The 18,763-nt window shown below is 45.0% G+C and overlaps 2 protein-coding genes across 7 annotated transcripts in view; one reads left to right on the forward strand and one right to left on the reverse strand.

Annotated features, from left to right (window-relative positions):
* Positions 1-32: 32 nt before the first annotated feature.
* On the reverse strand, positions 33-6,870 carry ptgr2 (prostaglandin reductase 2). 2 transcript variants are annotated; one of them, XM_023951974.2, is made up of 8 exons: positions 4,585-4,724; positions 4,377-4,495; positions 4,042-4,233; positions 3,792-3,962; positions 3,445-3,654; positions 1,700-1,909; positions 1,559-1,598; positions 33-1,471 (listed from the first exon to the last, which is right to left on the reverse strand). In XM_023951974.2, exons 1-8 carry the CDS (start codon positions 4,619-4,621, stop codon positions 1,413-1,415), a joined length of 1,038 nt encoding a protein of 345 aa, XP_023807742.1. In that variant the 5' UTR covers positions 4,622-4,724; the 3' UTR covers positions 33-1,412. The 2 variants fall into 2 exon arrangements, with proteins under 2 accessions (XP_023807742.1, XP_078797222.1); XM_078941096.1 differs by lacking the exons at positions 4,377-4,495; positions 4,585-4,724 and adding an exon at positions 6,683-6,870.
* The window catches only part of mideasb (mitotic deacetylase associated SANT domain protein b), a 29,096-nt gene continuing 15,118 nt past the window's right edge, over positions 4,786-18,763 (forward strand). For 2 of the 5 annotated variants that reach the window (XM_078941093.1, XM_011490160.4), the window contains exons 1-7: positions 5,294-5,490; positions 8,807-10,434; positions 13,021-13,293; positions 13,758-14,088; positions 14,172-14,238; positions 17,298-17,440; positions 17,547-17,650. In XM_078941093.1, the coding sequence (XP_078797219.1) occupies positions 8,821-10,434; positions 13,021-13,293; positions 13,758-14,088; positions 14,172-14,238; positions 17,298-17,440; positions 17,547-17,650 (2,532 nt within the window). In that variant the 5' untranslated portion in view covers positions 5,294-5,490; positions 8,807-8,820. Of the gene's footprint in view, positions 4,923-5,293; positions 5,491-7,106; positions 7,248-8,806; positions 10,435-13,020; positions 13,294-13,757; positions 14,089-14,171; positions 14,239-17,297; positions 17,441-17,546; positions 17,651-18,763 lie in introns of those variants that run through there. The other 3 variants (XM_078941092.1, XM_011490159.4, XM_078941094.1) reach the window with 2 other exon arrangements.

Below are 18,763 nucleotides of genomic sequence, written 5' to 3' on the forward strand. Positions count from 1 at the left end.
TGAAGGACACAGAAAAAAGTCTCACACCAACATTAACTGGTACTTTACACAACGGGATTGCTCTTTATTAAGTCTCTTTCATGCCTGAATTGACTTACAAGTATATGAAAAAAATATTTGGTGTTTCTGCTGTTCAAGGTGAGAGTAAAGTGGAGTCCTAAATTAAATATGTTGCAAAAGAGGTGGGTGCTGCGTGAAGGGGCTAACCAATGATTCAGTTACTTGGAACACCTGATGATGTTGCATATTTCTATTTACAGTTTCGTTCAAAAAATTCCCATTCCATTCTGCATAGCGCCCATGCAAAAGTGACATTTTTTGTTTTAATTGATCATTTCTGGCCTTGTAAGGCTCCATTAGTGACGTCTTGCAGGTTTTTTTGTATACATGTAAACTTTTGCTTTGATTAAAACCTTCATCCAATCCGTTCTGCTAATCCACACCATAAAATGAGCATTTTTTCTTTTGTAGTACGCTTTTTGAAATCAGCTGATTTACCAACAAGAATTTAGGGCAAATGCGCATTTTTTTGCAGGAACAACCATATGCTATTGTTACCGCAGCTAGTCAAATAATTATGGGATGTGGGAGGGGCCCGCGGCTGCTGATAACTAACTAGACTAAAAACAATATTTTCCTAATATCAGAATCACCAAAAGGCTCAGGCCCACTCTGATGTAAATTGTGTTTTTAACGTGTTTTTGTGGAATTTGTCTGATGATAAATATTTAGAAAGTTAAGCTTAAAATGGCATTTCTGAGTAATTCTTTGTTCAAATTGTTGAGAATCAGGAACAGATGAAACAATAATGCTTAAAAAAAAAAAAAAAAAAAATTGTATTTGCAACGTTAAAAACATGCTGGGTGGGGCTCAAGCTTTCAGAGACCAGGAGGGGAAAGGGGGCGGGATTGCTCCACGCCAACGGTCCCACCCACAACTCAGAGATGCATTTCTTACAAACTAATACCGCTCTGCAGAAACTATGACCTAGAAAACTACACAGGTGGCATAATTGTTATTAAAAGATCACTGGGAAGGTTTTAAAATAAATCAAAAGATGATCGGAGTGAGACTTCAAACACATCACCAAAGTATCCTTATTTGTTCTTCCTACCTTTTGGAAATACAGTCAATCACACTGTGGCACATAAGACTCCATCATTCAGCTCCTCCTCACACCTTAGACTCAGCATCAGGTGACTTTTGTTACAGACTTAGAACATTTTGGCAGCAAAACATCAAAGCAGCTCCTTCTTTAAGAAGCCTGCATGTAAATCTATGAAAACCACAAACACAAAATCAATCAATTATCAAGGCGCATTTGCTGATAAATCCAATATTTTTAGTCAGTCCTTCATTTAGTGGTACTGTAGTGATAAAAAGGCAGAACGGTGGTTCATCTGCTGAGATCCTCATATCTTTACAATTTGTTTGCCGATATTTCCCCCCGCCATCATGGAGCAAAACGCACCTGAGAGAAAAGGAAAAAACGATCAAATTCCAATCGTGCGGTAAAGAAAAGAAAAAAAAAAAAGCTTCCAGAGAAACAGCGACACACCTCCTATGTTTTCTATGCCGCTCACCACAGTTTCCAGGACCTGCAGACACGAGAGCAGAACTACAATTACCCTGGGAAAGAAGACTCGAGCATTTGCACGCCCACACAGTCAACCACACATGATCAGCATTTCCTCTGCACCTTGATTTGGCCTGATTTGATCCACTGGCTGAGCTCACACAGGCCAGCTTCCGCTTTGCTCATGTAGCTGAGCACCACGAATCGCTCTCGAGTGATGCTCCTGCTCTGCAGGATTTCCTCAGTCTGCTCGCTGAGGGGCGGCGGATACGGCACGTCTTTGTTGTACTGAGAGATCTGGCCACAAAGGACCACGTGGCCACAATGGTTCATCTGATATAAAGGAACATTTCAAGAAAAAGAAAAAAAAAAGTTAAATTAAGCATCGGACAACAACAACAAAAACACCCAAACTAACAGGTTTTTAAAGATCTAGTCATTTTTAAGCATCTTTCAGAGTGACAAAGATATAAACATGCTTCACAGTACAAACACAGTCACAATTTTTATTATTACAATTTGTTACAAGACGGCTTAATAGAGCTTTTATTGTGCAGTCAACCTTTAAAATTCAAACGGATTGTAGATTTTTGGTCATTTGCTCCCTTTGGACTTTTTTTTTACATAAAAAACTAAGTTTTCCTAAACTGCAGTTAAATAATAAAGATTTAAATATTATCAATCTCTATTTAAAGATTTGCAGCAAAGAAATATTCAATTGTAGATTTTTTTGGCTCAAGGACTTCCATTAAAATCACTTTTTTTTGCACAAAAACGTGCATTTAAATGATTGTGATTGAGACCTTGACGGAAATAAGAAATCGTGCTGCTGTGCTCAGTTTTGCTGTAAATTTACTTGATCTGGTGCTCTCCTCTATGTTAATCTTCTTTATTTATTTTACCAATGCTCATCACATCATCCCGCTTTGTTTTGCTTCTATTTGTTCTTACTTTCGTTGGGACTGCAGGCAGAAATGAGCACAACGCATCCATTCCCATTTCATGTTATCAATGCTCTTTTGTGCATTGTCCCCCCCTTTTTTTTTTTTTTTTATAAATAAACTCTAAAAACTTCTTACTATAATTCAAGTATATACTTTTCCAAAAAATTCCCAAAGAAAAATGCTGAATAACTGATTAAATAAAAGGAAGTTTGTTTAGTAAAGACAAGGGGCAATGCACCAAAGAACATTGATCTTCTGAAACATGAAAAGATATATTGTGCCATCTTACAGCAAGTTTAGATAATTTCCACCTCTAAGTCTGTTTTGATGTGATGAACACAGTTTTTCATAAAACAAACAGACGGAAGAGGAGAATCAAAGAGGAGAGCGTCAGATCGTGAAATTTTAATTTGTAGCTTGTAATTGTCGTCTTTAGGAAGGCAGTTTTAAAATCTGTCTGGGGACAACAGATGAGAAATTGCCACTGGGCTACTTCAGGCTCATTGCAGAATTCAGTTGCATTGCTCATATAACATCCTGGGTTTTCTGCAAACTAAAAAAAAGGTTCTAATTCTGGCTCATTGCAGTGATGCTTTAATGTGCACTCTCCCTGAGATATAAATAAAGATTGACATTTCAAAAATGCACTGCAAAACTGAGCAAAAGGGCTAGTTTTCCCTTTAACTTTTTAATCTCAAGCCTTCAATCACATAATCAACACTACAGCATGAATAACCCCATACAGATCCTCCCATGACTTAGTAAAGCTTGCTTACTCAATAACCTGCGCTTTGATGAGCATGAAAATGTTTGGGAATGTGCACATAATTCTTAATAAAGTGACTTCCTCTGACTCATGGCCACATGTGAGAAGGAAGAACTATCAAACTGAGTTTTATGGGGAATAAGAAATTCTTGCAGTACCTGTGATATAACAGCATCACTTATGGGACCTCCAACATTATCAAAGTAAACATCGACGCCATCCGGACAGCTCTCCTTCAGCCGGACAGCCACATCCTCCCGCCGGTAGTTGACGGCGGCAGAAAAGCCCAAATCTTCTTTCAAAGTTTTGCACTTCTCATCAGAACCGCAGATCCCGACCACTCTCGCACAGCCGTCCAGCCTGCCGATCTGCAGGAAATGAGTCAGGAACAGATGATTCAGCGTCCTCCAACTCCCTAATTTTATTATGTAGCCGACTAACACATTATTGTTTCTTCTTCCATTCAAGCTTTGGTGAAGATAAATCTGTTGCTCGCTGTGTTTACCTGTCCAGCGAGGGAGCCGCAGGCGCCAGCTGCGCCGCTGACCACCATGGTTTGGTCGGCCCCTTTAGTCACGTTACCTTTCTCCCTGATGCCCAGCAGAGCAGTGAGTCCTGTCAGGCCAACTGCACCCAAAAAGTAGGATAGGTGTCCATCTGCCAACTGGGGGTCAACCTGCAACAACCATCTTATTATCTTTTTAGCAAACACATATCAGGATACATGAAAATGTTCCTACTTGGACATATTATACCTTCTTTAAGGCATTTCCCTTCACAATAGCTTGAGTCTGCCACGGCCAGTTGAACGAGGTGACCACGTCTCCCTCGGTGAAAGTCCTGCAACGGCTGGTCTGTACCACGCCAACGCCTCCGCCATCCAAACATTCAGACAGCTGCCATGAGGTCAGATACTCGGCGCCAGAATCTTCATTCATTCTGCATCTCTAACAGGAAAAAATAATATTTGAATGTATTGAGGTTGAGGAGTTGGCATTTGTTACAAATGATTTAAAAAAATAGACATTTCCAAGCAAATTGTATATTATTATGATAGAAACTTTGTGCCTAATTGTTCATATAGGATTACCATGTAAGGGTCTACTGAGAGGTAAAGCGTGCGAACAAGAACCTCTCCATCTTTAAGGTCAGGCACTAAAGTTATCTCCTCCAGGCGGAAATTTTCAGGAACTGGCACCCCATTTGTTCCTGTTTGTATAAACGCCAAGTATTCGCAAACGTTAGCCACGTATTTTGGAAACATGTGACTGAAAAAAAGAAAAGAAATTACTTATTACCTGGTCGTGAGTTCAGAACGACTCTCTGCACTTGCATCTTTTCAAATGGGTTAAGGCCCGAATTAAGGATTCTACCAAACCTGGCAACAAATGTCGAGATGATTTTGGCTAAACTGGGTCAAGCTGTTTAGAAGACGTGTGCTATTTAAAGAACTAAAAAACTGAAAAAAATATTTATTATGTGTTTACAAAATCTTATTATGATTTTGTTAATACCAAAGCAAGTTCTAGTCTGTAGTTTGTTATAAAGCAAAAGGACGCCGAGCCTTAGCTAACATTCATGATGGTACAGCAAGAGAGTTCCCTGACTACAACTTCCGCTTTCACTTAAAGTCACGGTATTCAGATTTTCTAAGTGGATTTTTTTTATTTTCATTTTAACAAATTATTATCACAACAATTGTGTTGCTATAATTATTAATATTTCTGTAATACTAACACAAAAACCGTGCCTTGTCCATTTTTAACAATATTCAGTTAACAAATGTTTTAGTTAGCATCATTTCCGGGTGTAAGTAGGGTTATTATCCCCTCCAGCCAAAGATCGTCTACCGTGGAGCGTTGAGCTGTTAAGAAAACGGTTTTTTTTTTTTTTTGCTTTGCATCTGAGTCCAATTCAAAACTATCATGTGAACGCATTCTCCGTATTGATGCACGAATTTAAATAATTTCAAAACAAGTTTTAATAAGTATTTGGGGGAAAAAACAGAATCTGCACAGATAGCTAGCTTAAACGTTTAAAACTGAAAGGTGTCAGGAAGTGACGTTTCTTTCAGAGGAATTAGAAGAAGAAGAAGAAAAAAAGAAGAAACACAATCAAACAGTTAATTCTGTCTCAGACTGCTCGTCGCTGCCAAGGATGAAAGCTACGAAATGAAGGGTCGTGAGGGGGGGGGCAACTTCCATGTAAGTAACGGACGGAGTTTATCACAGAATTTTTGAAATGTGGTTATCCTGTTTCCCCTTCAAACAAACTGAAAATAGAACATGCTCCTGAAAATCAGTTGTGCAGATTTATAAAAAATTGTCATCTGTATTTTTTCAGGGGATAAACAGTCTATTAGTCGAAAGCATTTTGTCTGCAGATGCATTTGAAAAGTGCATGGCTCCTAAAACGGACCCACTGTGATGAAGCATCAGGCCTGCACTCATCAGTTGAATCCATCGACATTTACTGTGCCTCTTAACCTACTAATTAAATGATTAAATGTCAAAGAGGGATTAAAAAAATAGGTTTGTTCTTGTAATTATTAGCATAATTGTTATAATATTTAATATTTTAATGCATTATTCTAGTTATTGTCCAAAGACTAGAAATTCCTAAAGTCATACATTTTGTAATCAAACAACACATTTTGTTTATATATGAGCATGTGCTTCTAAATCACTTATTAATTTTTAATACTCACCTTTGCAAAGATGCCACACTTTGAATAATTTCTGAGTTTGCTTTGAATTGGTTACTTTTATGAACATGAAATGACATTTAGCCTTTTTTTTGTCCCTTTTTGTAAATACACTAGTCTAGTGTGTATTTTCCCTGCCGAAAAGAGAAATCCCACTTGGTTTTGATGCATTAATTTCTCAATTGATGTCAAATAACTGGTCATGATGACTTTAAACTTGATTAAATGGAACATTTAATAGATTTTTGGAGATTTCTCAGCCTATTGTGCTCAGTTTACAGTTCATGGTTTGCAAAGAAATTTGTTACTAAGTCTTTATTCTTGCAGTAGAACCGTTGCAGAATTCAGCTGCATTGCTCATATAAAATCCTGGTTTTCTGCAGACTAGAAGAGGTTCTGCTTCTTACTGTCTGACGTATAAAATGTTGTCTGTGACCTTGGCTTTTTTCTTCCCAGGATGCTTTGTATAAATCCTGGCTTTCCAGACTATAATATTGAACGTTCAAGGACACTTGAGTGGAGTCTCAGCAAGAATCGCGCAATTGTCTGCAAGATAGCAGTCAAAAATGTGATACAAGGGAATTGTGCAAAAATGGTTGAAAAGAGCATCCTTCGTATTTGTTCCACGTGTTTGGACATTCTTTAGCCTTGTGTTTTCCTTTTCTTTCTAAAAACATGTCTGTATTACGTGCCTGTGGAGGAGTGCGCGCGCGTTGCCGGGTGCGTCCTGTCTCCTAATCCCCGCGGTCCTCCCCTTGCGCGTTGGAATTTCCCGCATGGACTGAGAGGGATCTTGCTCCGTAAATTACAGCGCCTTGTGGTGTCAGAGGAAGACCATATATGGGCAAGGAAGTGGGTGTGGCCATTCAAACTGGCGGCAGAAGGGGGGGGGGTGTCACAAGACAGGCGTAGGAGCAGAGAGTCGGTGCTGAGCGGAGCAGCAGGCCGCGCGCAGCGTGATTCCCGTGTTTTTCTGCAGCAACGTGCAGCCCGCGTGTGCGCGCGAGCGCCCTCTTTTTTTTTTTTTCCCTCGGACGGGACCGTGTTTACGCACCGACCCCTCCTGCTTCTTGACTTCCCTGAAGGAGGAGGGGGGAGAGACCGGAGCGTGAGGTCAGCAGCGTAGCATGAGTCAACCTCGGGGATGTGTGCAGTCATTCTCACTGGCCTGCCGCCGCCGCCGCCGCTGGCCGCACACCCGGAGAAAGTGTGCGATCCCTCGAAACTGAGCCGCCGTCCGCGGAAGCCTTCGTGACAGTAAGTGTCCGCCGTGGCCGTGTACGGCTGCGTCAGCTTGTTTTCCTGCGCAGCTCGCTGACAAAGTTTTGTTTACCTCCGCTCTTGCGGTGCGTTCATGTGTCATTACGGCGGGTTTGCAGCAGAACTGCACGGACAGGACCGAGGCTCCCGGCTGCGCCCCTGAGCCCCGACACAGGCAGGCGGCTCCGGTTCGGTGCAGCGGCATTAGTGAGCGGTCGGATAATCCGTTTTCTGCAACAAAGGGCTTCTCGTAAATCGCGCTGATCTGACTGGAAAGTGATGCTGAGGGGAGGGACGGGGGCATCTTGAGTGCATCCCCGTGGATGCTTCATTTCTGCAGGCCGCGGCGGCTGCTTGCACGCGCCGCTTTCCAAAGCTGCACCGGCGATGACGAGGCCGACCAACGGAGCTTGACATTTAAGCCAATTTAACGTGCAGGTTTGTGCGAGGCCGCACCTGGACGCGCCGCCGTCTCCCCGCAGCTCGCCTTAAGAACCGCAACATCTGCACCAAAAAACGAGCTCTGCAGAAAACAACGTTGGAAGGAAGATGATTTCTGTGAGGAGCGTCACGTGACGACGCACACAGCGGTCATTCCCGGCTGCTCTGCGCGTGCAGGAGCTGAACAGCTGCAGCCGCTATTTTAAGAAGCGCGTTTCTCCATGCCACCAGAGTAAAAGGGTGACACAATTACGGGTCACTTCCTGCACCAGCTGAGATGCTTTTCCGTGTTTTCATGTATCCAACAATGTTGTCAAGTGAATCAATGTCTGCCACTTGAGTCCAGCAGGTCCAAGGACCTTGTTGCTTTGATCCCCACAGGAGCCTGGATGCTCCCTCTGGTGCTTCTGCACAAACCCTGAACCTGAGCATCTTTTGCTTTTTTATAATTTGCTCCACAGCTTCCGAGGCCTTTGAGGCTTGCCGGGACTTCTCCCCCTGCCAACTTGCCCCCCCTTTGCACAGATCGGTGCACCGTGACTCATGTTTGCTCACTTTCAGTTGCCCTTCCTTTTTGAGACTGCAGCCGTGGTTCAAAGGGCGCATGCTTCTCTCTTTTTTCTTTTTTCTTCTCCCTTCTTCATCGTTGCTCTCAGTTCTGATGAGTCACATGGTTGTAAGGAGAGCGGTTTCTATCACTTTCTGCTGGCAGCGTGAGTGGGTCGCTGTGCTGGAAGCAAAAGCTTCCTCTCTGCTGCAGCTCATGTGAGCTCTATGTGTGTGTGTGTGGGGGGGGGGGGTGATGAGGACGATAAAGTTGCTGGTGAGCCTGTATGTTTGTCGCCGTAACAACCGTTTTCAACACGATTGTGACTTTTCTATATACATGCAGACCCGCTCATGCTCTGTGTGGACATAATCCGTGTGTCATGTGGCGAACCCCCCCCCCCAACTGCACTGTTCTCACACCTGATACCTTTCAGTGGGGGTCTATTGTTGCAAAAACAAACGGCAGGTTTTGACACGGCTCAGGCAGGGATGCAAATAAGCCCCCCTGTTGGGACTCCTTTGGGTCTGATTGCTCAATGTTTGACTTTCATCTCATGTCTTTGCAGGTTGTTGCCCATGAATGAGAAAAGCCCACCTTCAGACCCCGCCCAGTGGGTCCCAGAGAGCTTCAGGGGGATTTTGTCTCGAACGAGCGGCCTCGGTTCACGCAGACTCGGACTTCTGTTTTCGTTTTAATCTGGCTTGTCGGAGTCCGAAGACGACACAGGCGCTCGGATCGCTCCACTTCGGCCTGTTCATGCTCACCATGAGTGTGCCGGCCCAGCAGAAACCCAACGGTAAAAGAACAGGCAAGCGCATCACGTTTTTCAGCGATCAAACCGTAGCCATGAAGGAGACGTCTCAGCATCCCGACGGAGTCTTTTATGTCCCGAGCGGCACCTCCTCGGATCCCGGACAGAGCGAGGCGGCGAGCACTGTGACCTCCAATCCAGAGGGTCCTCACGTGTTCCTCAACTCTGTCATCTTCAGCCCGGATAAGGGCGACCAGAGCAGGGGCCACTATCAGCAGACTGTACCCATGAAATGGGCCCACCAGGAGCCCAGTCAGCAGCAGCCCTCCCTGTCCCAGCAGCAGAGGGCCACCACTTGGGCCAGCATGCCCAACTGGGGGCAAAGCTTCGCAAACTATCTGGGAGGACTGAACGTAACAGAAGCAAGAACTCAAAATGCTTTTGTCAAATCGATGCACGAGACTTCTGGCTTACCGGCATCGAACCGAGCGTCAGAGAAGCCTGCAGCAGATGTGTACCGAGATGCGGCCAAGCCTCGGGGTATGGAGTGGGAGCAGCAGGCTTTTCAGGAGACGCTGAAACCGGGAGTGCTCAACACCCAGCAGCAGGGTCCGCCCCACCCCGGAGGGAGCAGCGTTCTGCAGCCTTTCCAGCTGGCCTTCGGTCAGCCCAAGCAGCACCTACCGCCGTACTATCAGACCTTTCAGGGGACCCGGGCCGCTCTTCCCAACCCGCCGAACTACTCGGGCCAGAACGCCGTGCCCTCGCATCGCTTGGAGCAGCTGCAGAAGCAAAAGCAGATGCAGCGGCAGCAGCAGCATCACGTAATCCAGCAGCAAATTCAGCACCACCAACAAATGCAACAACAACAAATCATGCAGCAGCAGCTGCAGCAGCAACAATTACAGCACGAGCAGCAGCAACAAAAGATCCAGCAGCGGCAACAGCTCCAGATTCAGCAGCAAATGCAGCATCAGCAGTTGCAACAACAAAACCCCCATGTGCTTGACTTTTACTCTGGTGCACAAAATGCGCCCCCTGAACTGCAGCCTGTTGTGGTTCACTCCCAAGAGTCCTCCGCTCCCGCTGCACCAAAGGCACAGGAGCCCATCATCCAGGACATCACCCCGGAACCCCAGCAGCCCTCCCACCCGCCACAGCACCCCCTGCAGCCCGACCTGCCCTCACACCCTCAGACGCAGCTCCAGTCCCAATCGCAGCCCCGCAGATCCCGGCGACTGTCCAAGGAAGGGGGGGAGCCGTCCGACAACCCTTTTCTCCCGGTCTCCTCTGAGCAGATCAAGTCCGAAAACGGGGCCCTGCAGGCTGCACCCACGGGAGTCATCCAGAGCACGCGCAGGAAGCGCCGCATGTCTCAGGAGGTCAACCTGGAGATGCTGGCCCAGGAGGCGCTGGACAGGAAGCCTCCCTCACTCGAGAAGGTAAAGAAACTCGTATGTCCTGCCTGTTCCTCAGCTGTTTTCCATCAAACAGGAGAACCACAGACATTAACGTTCAGAAAAAAGTACGGGACGTTCTGAAACTCTGTGCTGCTGCAACTCAAACCTCGAAGCGGCGAGTTTTAAAAACCAGAATTGTGAAATTTTGACAACAGCAGAGAAGCCCGTTTTTCCTACACTATCCTGGGGGATAATTGAGCTGAGATTTCAACTCCCAGCTCAGGAACAAAAAATGGAACAAATGGCTTAAAGTGACTGCCAGAGAGAGAGAGAGAAAAAAAAAGTGTGCCAAAGATTGTGTTGTTTGTGATTAACGTGTTTCTGGAAGAGGCTGTGTGTGTAATCAGCAACCAGTGAAGTGTACACAACAAACTTGGCTGCTCAGATCAGCCTGGAGGAGAAAATCTGGAGCTAAAGCAAGAGTTTACACTGAAGTTGTTGCCATGGGGGGGGGAACATATTCTTTACGGAGTGAAAAAAACAAAACGTGATGGATTAACCCTTTCCGCACCCCTCCAAATCCCTCTGTGAGATTCTGCATCAAGTTCTGTTGCTAAGCAGCGTTTAGTGCCCTGAATTGAAGAAGCAGATCGTACAGGCTGTGTGGTTACATGACGGGTGGGGGTGGGTGTGTGTGTGTGTGGGGGGGGGGGCATGCTCGCCCTCCCTCCCCCGTGCCTCTGTACAGAGAGAGAGAGGGGGGGGGGGGGGGGGCGCTGGGTTGCCTTGCAGCGCTCAGCAGAATATCTCTCCACCAGCGGTGTAACGGCTGGAGTTTTCCACCAGCGGTTATCCAGCCACAGCGCCGCGTGTCTCTCCGCCCATCAGCGCCTGCCTCGCCACGCTGGGGCTTCAGAAGCGCGGTCCATCCGGGGGCCGATCGCTGCGCCGCCGCGCGTCACATTTCCTTAAAGGAAAAATGAAAAGAATGCAGATGGGGTGGGGCTTATCCCCTCAGTAAAAGATGCAAAGATCATCTGTTTGGACAAAATAGCTTTTCTACTCTGGGATGAGATATTTGGGCTTTTCAGGCTCTTTTTCTGCTGGTTTAGGTTGCTTTATCCCAGTGAGACCAGCACCAGTCTAAGTTAAAGACCCCCTTTGATGAACATCATGCTTTTGTATTTTTAACATCTGCTTGTGGCATTTATTCTGTTGATGGAAGACATATTTACAGGAAATTAAGCTAAAATCTCATTTCTGTGTATTTCTTTATTCAAATCGTTGTGAACAGGAGGGGACAATGCCGTTTGAAAAATAACTTTTTTCTGTTGTGCTCCATCCTGATGCATCCACTTGAAGACAAACTGATCCACGTACGCGTCGTTGTTTTCCTCGTCCGAGCTGAACCGCACGGCTGGACAGTGACAATATTGCTCGCCAGTTTTGTTGTGGGGTTGGGGGCTGTAAGCTATCAGCAGAGCGCGTAAGTAGAGAGCACCAAGTTAATGTGAAGAGATGAAGGGGAAAGGGGCGGGGTTGTTGCTCCGTGCCGCTCTGCAGAAACTATGTCCTAGAGAACGACAAGTTTAGAGTTGGTCTTTAATGTTGAGTTTAAGGCACTTTGTTAGCTGTGTGATAAGGTACTCCCTGCAATCATCCAGTTGGTGCAGACGATGCTTTTATTTCTTGTGCATAACTTTCCATTTATATCAAATGCTCCTTATATGTTTTGGTCTTTAGAGTTTAATACATAGAAAAAAAGAAAAATATACATTTGTGGACTGATGTGCCTTTATTTTATGAGGAACTTTTGCGTCTTTTTTGTTTCCACCACATTGGTAGCAGTTAGTTTGTATGTGGCCCATTCTAAACTAGTATCTTGGCTTTGTATTTGTTGATTTTTACGTCACATTTTAGCCCCAAAAAGGTTTTGTTTTTTTGTAATTATACTTTATTAACTTTTCAAGAAAAGAACACAACACAAACCAGCACAGCACAGCAGATATCTAATAGTAAAAGGTGAACACACAATATAGATTACGATAACATGTTGGGGGGTTTTCTTAAAACAGTTACTAAATACTTAGAAATACAAAATGTGAGCCTCTTTACAAAATAAATAAATAATTGGTTGTAAAAAATTATAAAAAAAATTTTTTACATTGAAATAATCAAACCAGCTTGTTTTAAAAGTTGCCTCCAGCTTCAATCTTCAAGTCTTGTTTGTATTTGTTATTTTCTCGGTTTCGTGTAGTCATGTTACTTACCGGTTTTTATTCTTTTTGGCTCGTTTGAAACCAGCTTTTTTTTTAGCGTTGTGTCATTTTAATTCAAAATAATTTATCAACAGAGATTGCTTGTTTTTTAGTGTAAAAAATTGGATAATTTCCTTATGAATAAATGAGCCTTGATTTGCTTTTGTTGCCACCTAGTGGAAACTCGGTATACTGGCCTGGCTCCGGCGGCTTTGGATTTCAAATATGCTTCAATGCGGAAACCTCTGGCTGTTCCCTGTAACTCCTGTGCGGTGTTTTTCCCCTGACCTTTATTCTTTGTGATGTCAAAAGGGAAAGCGGTGTCGCCCCACTGAGCCTGGCTGAAGTTCTGCTTCTTGTGTTTTTGAAGGAATCCCACAGACCGTGGAGTCCCACCAACACGGAGGGCATGAACACAAAGTGCCCACGAGACGACAACCTTCTGCCGCTCGTCATCCCCGTTTCTGTTCCGGTCCTGAAGCAGGAACCGTCATCTCCTGGACACGACGAGGCAGCTCTGGCTCCCAGCTGGACCCACGGGCCTGCCAATCCACAGGAGCTGGGCCGGCGGGATCACAAGCCGTCTGTGATCGTCACTCGGAGACGCTCCCTCAGGAATTCCTTATCTGAAGGCTCAGAGCCGGTGGGAACACGTTAACTTTCTTTCCTCCTAAAGTTTCACTTTTATTGAACATTTTATGGAACAATATTTGTCAAAATCATCCACCATTGATTTAAAAAAACAAGCGTGATGGGCCAATACCCCGTCATCTCCTCTGGTTTCACTGGAGCTGTAAATCCTCAACGCCCACCACTCTCCCTTCCCCCCACCATCCTCATCCTCCCTACCCCCATTTCAGTTGTGCTCACTTTTCTGCCTTTGCCTCCGTCATATGTGGGGGGATAGTTGAACTGGTTGCCCTGTCCCAGATCAGTCAGATTACTAGGATTTGGAGCGTCGAAAGTGTACATTATGTTCCATACAGATGAGTGTTTGGGTTCTGTCCTGCTCTAGATCAAACTTCTGTGTCCAAGCATTTAGTTTTGTTCCACACGGTTTGGAAAAAGGGAAAACAGAAGTTTTATTTCAATGCTTTTGTGTCCCAGAATGACGGTTTGGAGGGAGAAAAGGACGACGACGGCAAAAAGTCAAAGCGGCGGCCCCGGCCCGACCCGCTCTTCATCCCGCCGCCCAAACTCATCGCTCCGCCCGTCTATTCCAGCATCACCTCGTACCAAAGTCACCTGCGCTCTCCGGTCCGCCTCACCGATAACCCAGTCACGATGCCGCCCTACACGCCGCCGCCGATCCTTAGCCCTGTCCGCGAAGGCTCGGGCCTCTACTTTTCCACGTTCCTGTCATCCGTGGCAGCAAGCAGCGGCGGCCTGCCGCCGCCTGCAACCCCGAAGTCCGCCACACGCAGTTTGCTGCGTACCAGTGAGTAAAACAGAAAGAGGTGTCAGCAGTTGTGATCACTTGTCGTATCTTTACATCTGTGCCTTTGGTGCTATGATTTATAGGCAGCTGTGACATCACACCGCCGGTGCTGTCTGCTATGAGCGAGGCCACGCCTGTCAGCATCGAGCCGTAAGTTCCTCCATCACTCCGGTCATTTTAACATTAACTAATTAACCAATTATCCAAGACACTGCTGTAAGCTCTGCTGCGGCAGTTGACTGTATATGAGAACTGGACTGAGTGACCCCCTCCCACCTGGCCTTCCAAACAGGAAGTGGCTGCTGGCTCCAAGAAGCCAAAATCCCATAGCTATTACTAGTCCAGTCCTCATTTACATTCAGAGACCCAAAGTAAACCCAGTTCTTTACATCTAGAACTTTGTTTTTTGGTGCCGCTGTACATCTTTGTCTTTTGAGTCACAACTTGCATTTGGGGCTTGGAATCAAACACGCAACCTGATGTCGAAACAGAATGTCACCATCGCTGCTTTACATGTTTTCTCGCTGAAAATGTGCCGCTTGATTACCATAGTAACAGCAGCAATCCCCATGCTCAGATGGCGTCCTTTAAAAACAAATTAAATGGGGATTTAGTGGTTTTCACTGTTTCAGAAGAACAATAGAAAGGAGGCTAAAAAAAAAAAAAAAAAGCTTTTACAGTTTTAATTTTCAGGAGTTTTATTGGAAAAGTAGAAGACAGGAGGTCTCATTCGGTTAATAAGTAAGGCATGTTGGAGGAGCGGTAGATGCTTGACGCAGGTGTTCGAAAGTCACCTGACTCGGGTTTCCTGTGGAGCTGCTTCTCAGGCCGTTTGTCAGCTCCCTAGTAGTTGTCGTCTTGGTTGTGACTTCTCTCGTTTCAGGCAAAAAGGGAACAAATAAGCCCAACAGTCCCTTTTATGAAATGTTTTGAGATCAAATGTTTGATTAAAGGACAGCTTTTGTAAACGTTAAAGCCTCAGTATAACCCTCATGGATTTTTAAATCTATGCACTGAAGTGGAAAACCGTTTTGATGCCAGTTTTTATCACCTTTAGTATTTTTTGTTAAACCCTGCAATAATGTCTGACACATAGGTTTTTCTTGAGTGCTTTCCTTAGTGTCACAGGAAGACTCCAGTGTACTAAGTCAGCTATCTGATTAATCTGCAGCCTCATAACAGGGTCAGCTATCAAAATCAAACGGCTGCGATGGCCTCAAAAACATGCAGTTCAAACCAGATCTGCAAGAGTCTAAAGCCTGAATCTGCTGTACAGCTCCACGGGTTCTCTAAAATGTGGGTTAGACCCTCCTTTATTTTGGTTAGATCCCACTCGGAGCACATGTTGTGGAGGTCACGGGTCTGGCTGCTGCTTCAGTCACATGCCCGTCATGATAGGTATTCAGGATGTGTGAGAAGCTACAGCTTGCTTGGGGTCCTCAGCAGAGGCTTGGAGGAGGAGCCTGATCTGCAAGGGCATTTTTCTCTGAGTTTACGGTCTAAAGTGGCAAACTAAAGATTTGAGCACACGGGTGAAGACCTCACATTGAATGATGTTTGCCGAGCGGCGGCCCACCTTCACATACTTGATTTGATTTGCAATCAAAGCAAAGGTTAATGCACAAAACAATACAGTCAGCAGTTATACATCCGTACAGAGATGTTTAAAATTTGGGATAATTAGATATTAAAAAGACCATACTTGGCTCATTATAGAGCAAACCTGCTGCCAAAAGAGTATTTGTTGACTTGGCTTTTGTATCTGTTTGAAAAAGAACTGATTCAAAGAACCACTCTTATAAAAATGGTGTTCTTGTAGCATTTTTCTAATAATGGAGGACCTATATAAAGTAAATTGAGCTTTTCTGAGTATTTCTTTGTCCAAATTGTGGAAAAGGACCATATTTGTTACGATGGGCAGACCAGCAGCTCCCTGCTCTAAACTTTCTGCAACGGGGAGGGGAAAGGGGGATGGGGTTGCTCCTTGCCCACAATTCAAAGACAAATTTCATGATTTACTGCTGCTCTGCAGAAATTATGTCCTAGATTAATTAAAAGACCATTGGGAATGCTTTGAAAATAAATCAAAAGATGATGGGAGTGGGATTTAGAATAAAAGTGTGGATGGAAGTAATGAAGTAACTCAATGTTTGAAAGGTGACTTCTTATAATTTAGCTCAGAAAACATCCGTAAAGTTAGGAACAATGCTCAAAAACGAGCCTTGCATGTAAACACTCTCTGACAGCTGGATGTGTTTGGCGTGTTGAGCGGCGCTGGGTGTGTGTTTGGAGTTGCATCACCGCAGAGACCTGCAGGAGTGGGAGAGAGGGGTGTTGGTTTACGGAGGCCAGCTGCCCACCCGCCAGAGAGCCTTCCCATAAATTCTGCTCTCAGTTCGGTTGCAGAAGCAGCCCACCTTTCTGCAGAAAAGCTGCCAGAAATCCCAGAAACTGAGCTGCAAAGACGGATGGGAAGAGGAGGGAGGGATCCTTGCATTTTCTTGGTTTCTTGGTTGAAGTTTACCCCTTAAAGTCCCACTCTGATCATCTTCTGACCAATTCCAAAGCGTTCCCAGTGGTCTTTTAATGACGATTATGCTCTAAAACCCTGATGTTTTCTAGGAAATAGTTTCTGCAGAGTGGCAGGAATTCATTATAAATTTACCTCTGAGTTGTGGGTGTCATGGAGCAACCCCGCCCCCCCTTCCCGTCATCCATAACTGAGAGCTCTGATTTAAGCAGATCAGGGAGCTTGTGACCCACCCAGCATATTTTCTACCTCACAAAAAATAAAAATTTTCAAACAGCATTTTTTTCATCCTGATTCACAAAGATTTGAATAAAGAAATACTCAGAAATGCAATTTTGAGCTTAAATTTTTAATATATATCCTCCAACATGAGAAAAATGCCACAAGAACATGTTATAAACATCAAAACATCGTTTTCATTGGAGATGGTCTTTAATCTCTGAGAGGAAAATGGACATTAACGCCTTTTTTCCACCTGACTGCAATTGAAAGTGTATTCTTTATTTACAGTTCAGCCATTTATTGAGTGGACGCTGTTAAATGGCGCCACACTTTTGACTCGGCGACTGTGAAATGCGGCAGCATCAGTCGTATCGAACGGTCTCTGAGTTTCTGCTCTGAAGAGGATCAAAGCAGAACAGGCCTTTCGTGTCTTTCCTAACACGGCTGTTCCTTCCAGACGGATCAATATCGGATCTCGGTACCAGGCAGAGATTCCAGAGCTGAGACTGAGATCCGACGCCGAGCTGGATCAGCATCGGGCCGAGCTGGTTTGGGCTCCACTGAGTGCTTTGGAGGAGAAACCCGACTTCAAGCAGAAAGGTCTGAAAAACACCGACTTGGACTGAACCATTATCAGAAACTGGGAGATCTCCAGCATAGTCCTGAAATTTCCTGATCTCATCACTCTACCAATCCTATCCGACAGTGGAAGACCTCATGCACCTGGCCTGCTCCAGTGTTTTGTTTGGGGGGGGCACCAACCAGGAGTTAGCTCACCATTGTCTGCACCAGTGTGAAGGGGACATAATGGTGAGTTGGACAGAACAATCCATATTGTGCAGGTATTCCCACAAAGACTCCCAACATGTTCAGATTTTCCTTTTGTCCCTGGACGCCCACCTTCCTGATCCAGAAGATAATTTTTTCTAAAGTTCTGACCATTGACTGTAAAAACAATGGACAGCTCAACCCCTCCCTTCTCGTGCTCCCAAATAGGAAGTACCTTTGTGTACCGGGCGCCGCCATGTTGAAACCAGTCGACAGCGATTGGCCCGAGTCGCACTGAGTCATCGTATCTATGGCAGTTACTGTCACCATCGCCATAGATACGATGACTCGGAGCGACTCGGACCAATCACTGTCGACTGGTTTCAACATGGCGGCGCTCGTGTCAGGAAAAAACGGCGAGGGGTTTTGCCTCATTTCGCCAGGTGAGAAACTTTTTTTGGGTTCGTCTTTGTTTTTACAGTCTACAGCAGTGTTTTTCAACCAGTGTGCCGCGGCACACTATTGTGCCGTGGGAGATGGTCAAGTGTGCCGTGGGAAATTGCCCTCATTAACTGAAAAATTAAACATTTCCCATCTCCAGGATTTCAGCTCTGTGTTCATCCAAACAGGCCCTGATAAAACACTGAGGAGTTAGGAATATAAAAGATCGTAAAATACTTTTTCTTTGCGTTTATTTTATTTCATTAAAGACATTTTGATAAGAATGACAGTACCGCGATTCAGCTGCAACTCCGGCTGTATTTTGGAAAAGTCCCGTCCTTTTAACTGTCTCCACCAATCATTCTTGGGGAGCTTAATCACATGTCATCGGTCTGACCAATCAGAAGTGGTTAAAGTCTTCACTTCCTTGTCCCGATTTAGCTCGTAAACTCGCTCAGTTCTAACAAAAATACCAGCTAAAGCTCGTCTTTATCGGTGCAGCTTTCCACAGAATCCGATGTCAGACCGTGGAACAAGTGAACAAAACAAGGAAGCTCAGAGACGCGATCTCCGCCGGCCGTTTAATGCACTACATCTCCCATGATGCATTGGGTTGTGAGAGTGACAGCGCTCAAGGAGATCTGTTGTTAAACGTCTTGAAATCAATGAACACACATCAAACTGTTTTTACATCTTCTAACTTAACTTTTATTG

The sequence above is a fragment of the Oryzias latipes genome, chromosome 22 (assembly GCF_053564925.1).
Source record: "Oryzias latipes strain Hd-rR chromosome 22, Olatipes_Hd-rR_3.1".
Classification (NCBI taxonomy): domain Eukaryota; kingdom Metazoa; phylum Chordata; class Actinopteri; order Beloniformes; family Adrianichthyidae; genus Oryzias; species Oryzias latipes.

What these genes read in the sequence shown, in the direction of transcription:
- ptgr2 (XM_023951974.2), bottom strand. Translation starts at nt 4,621, where the DNA reads ATGCAAGTGCAGAGAGTCGTTCTGAACTCACGACCAG. An exon ending in CGTTCTGAACTCACGACCAG is followed by an intron (nt 4,496 to 4,584) that starts GTAATAAGTAAT and finishes TTATACAAACAG; the next exon opens with GAACAAATGGGGTGCCAGTT. An exon ending in TCAAATCAGGCCAAATCAAG is followed by an intron (nt 1,599 to 1,699) that starts GTGCAGAGGAAA and finishes TCGTGTCTGCAG; the next exon opens with GTCCTGGAAACTGTGGTGAG.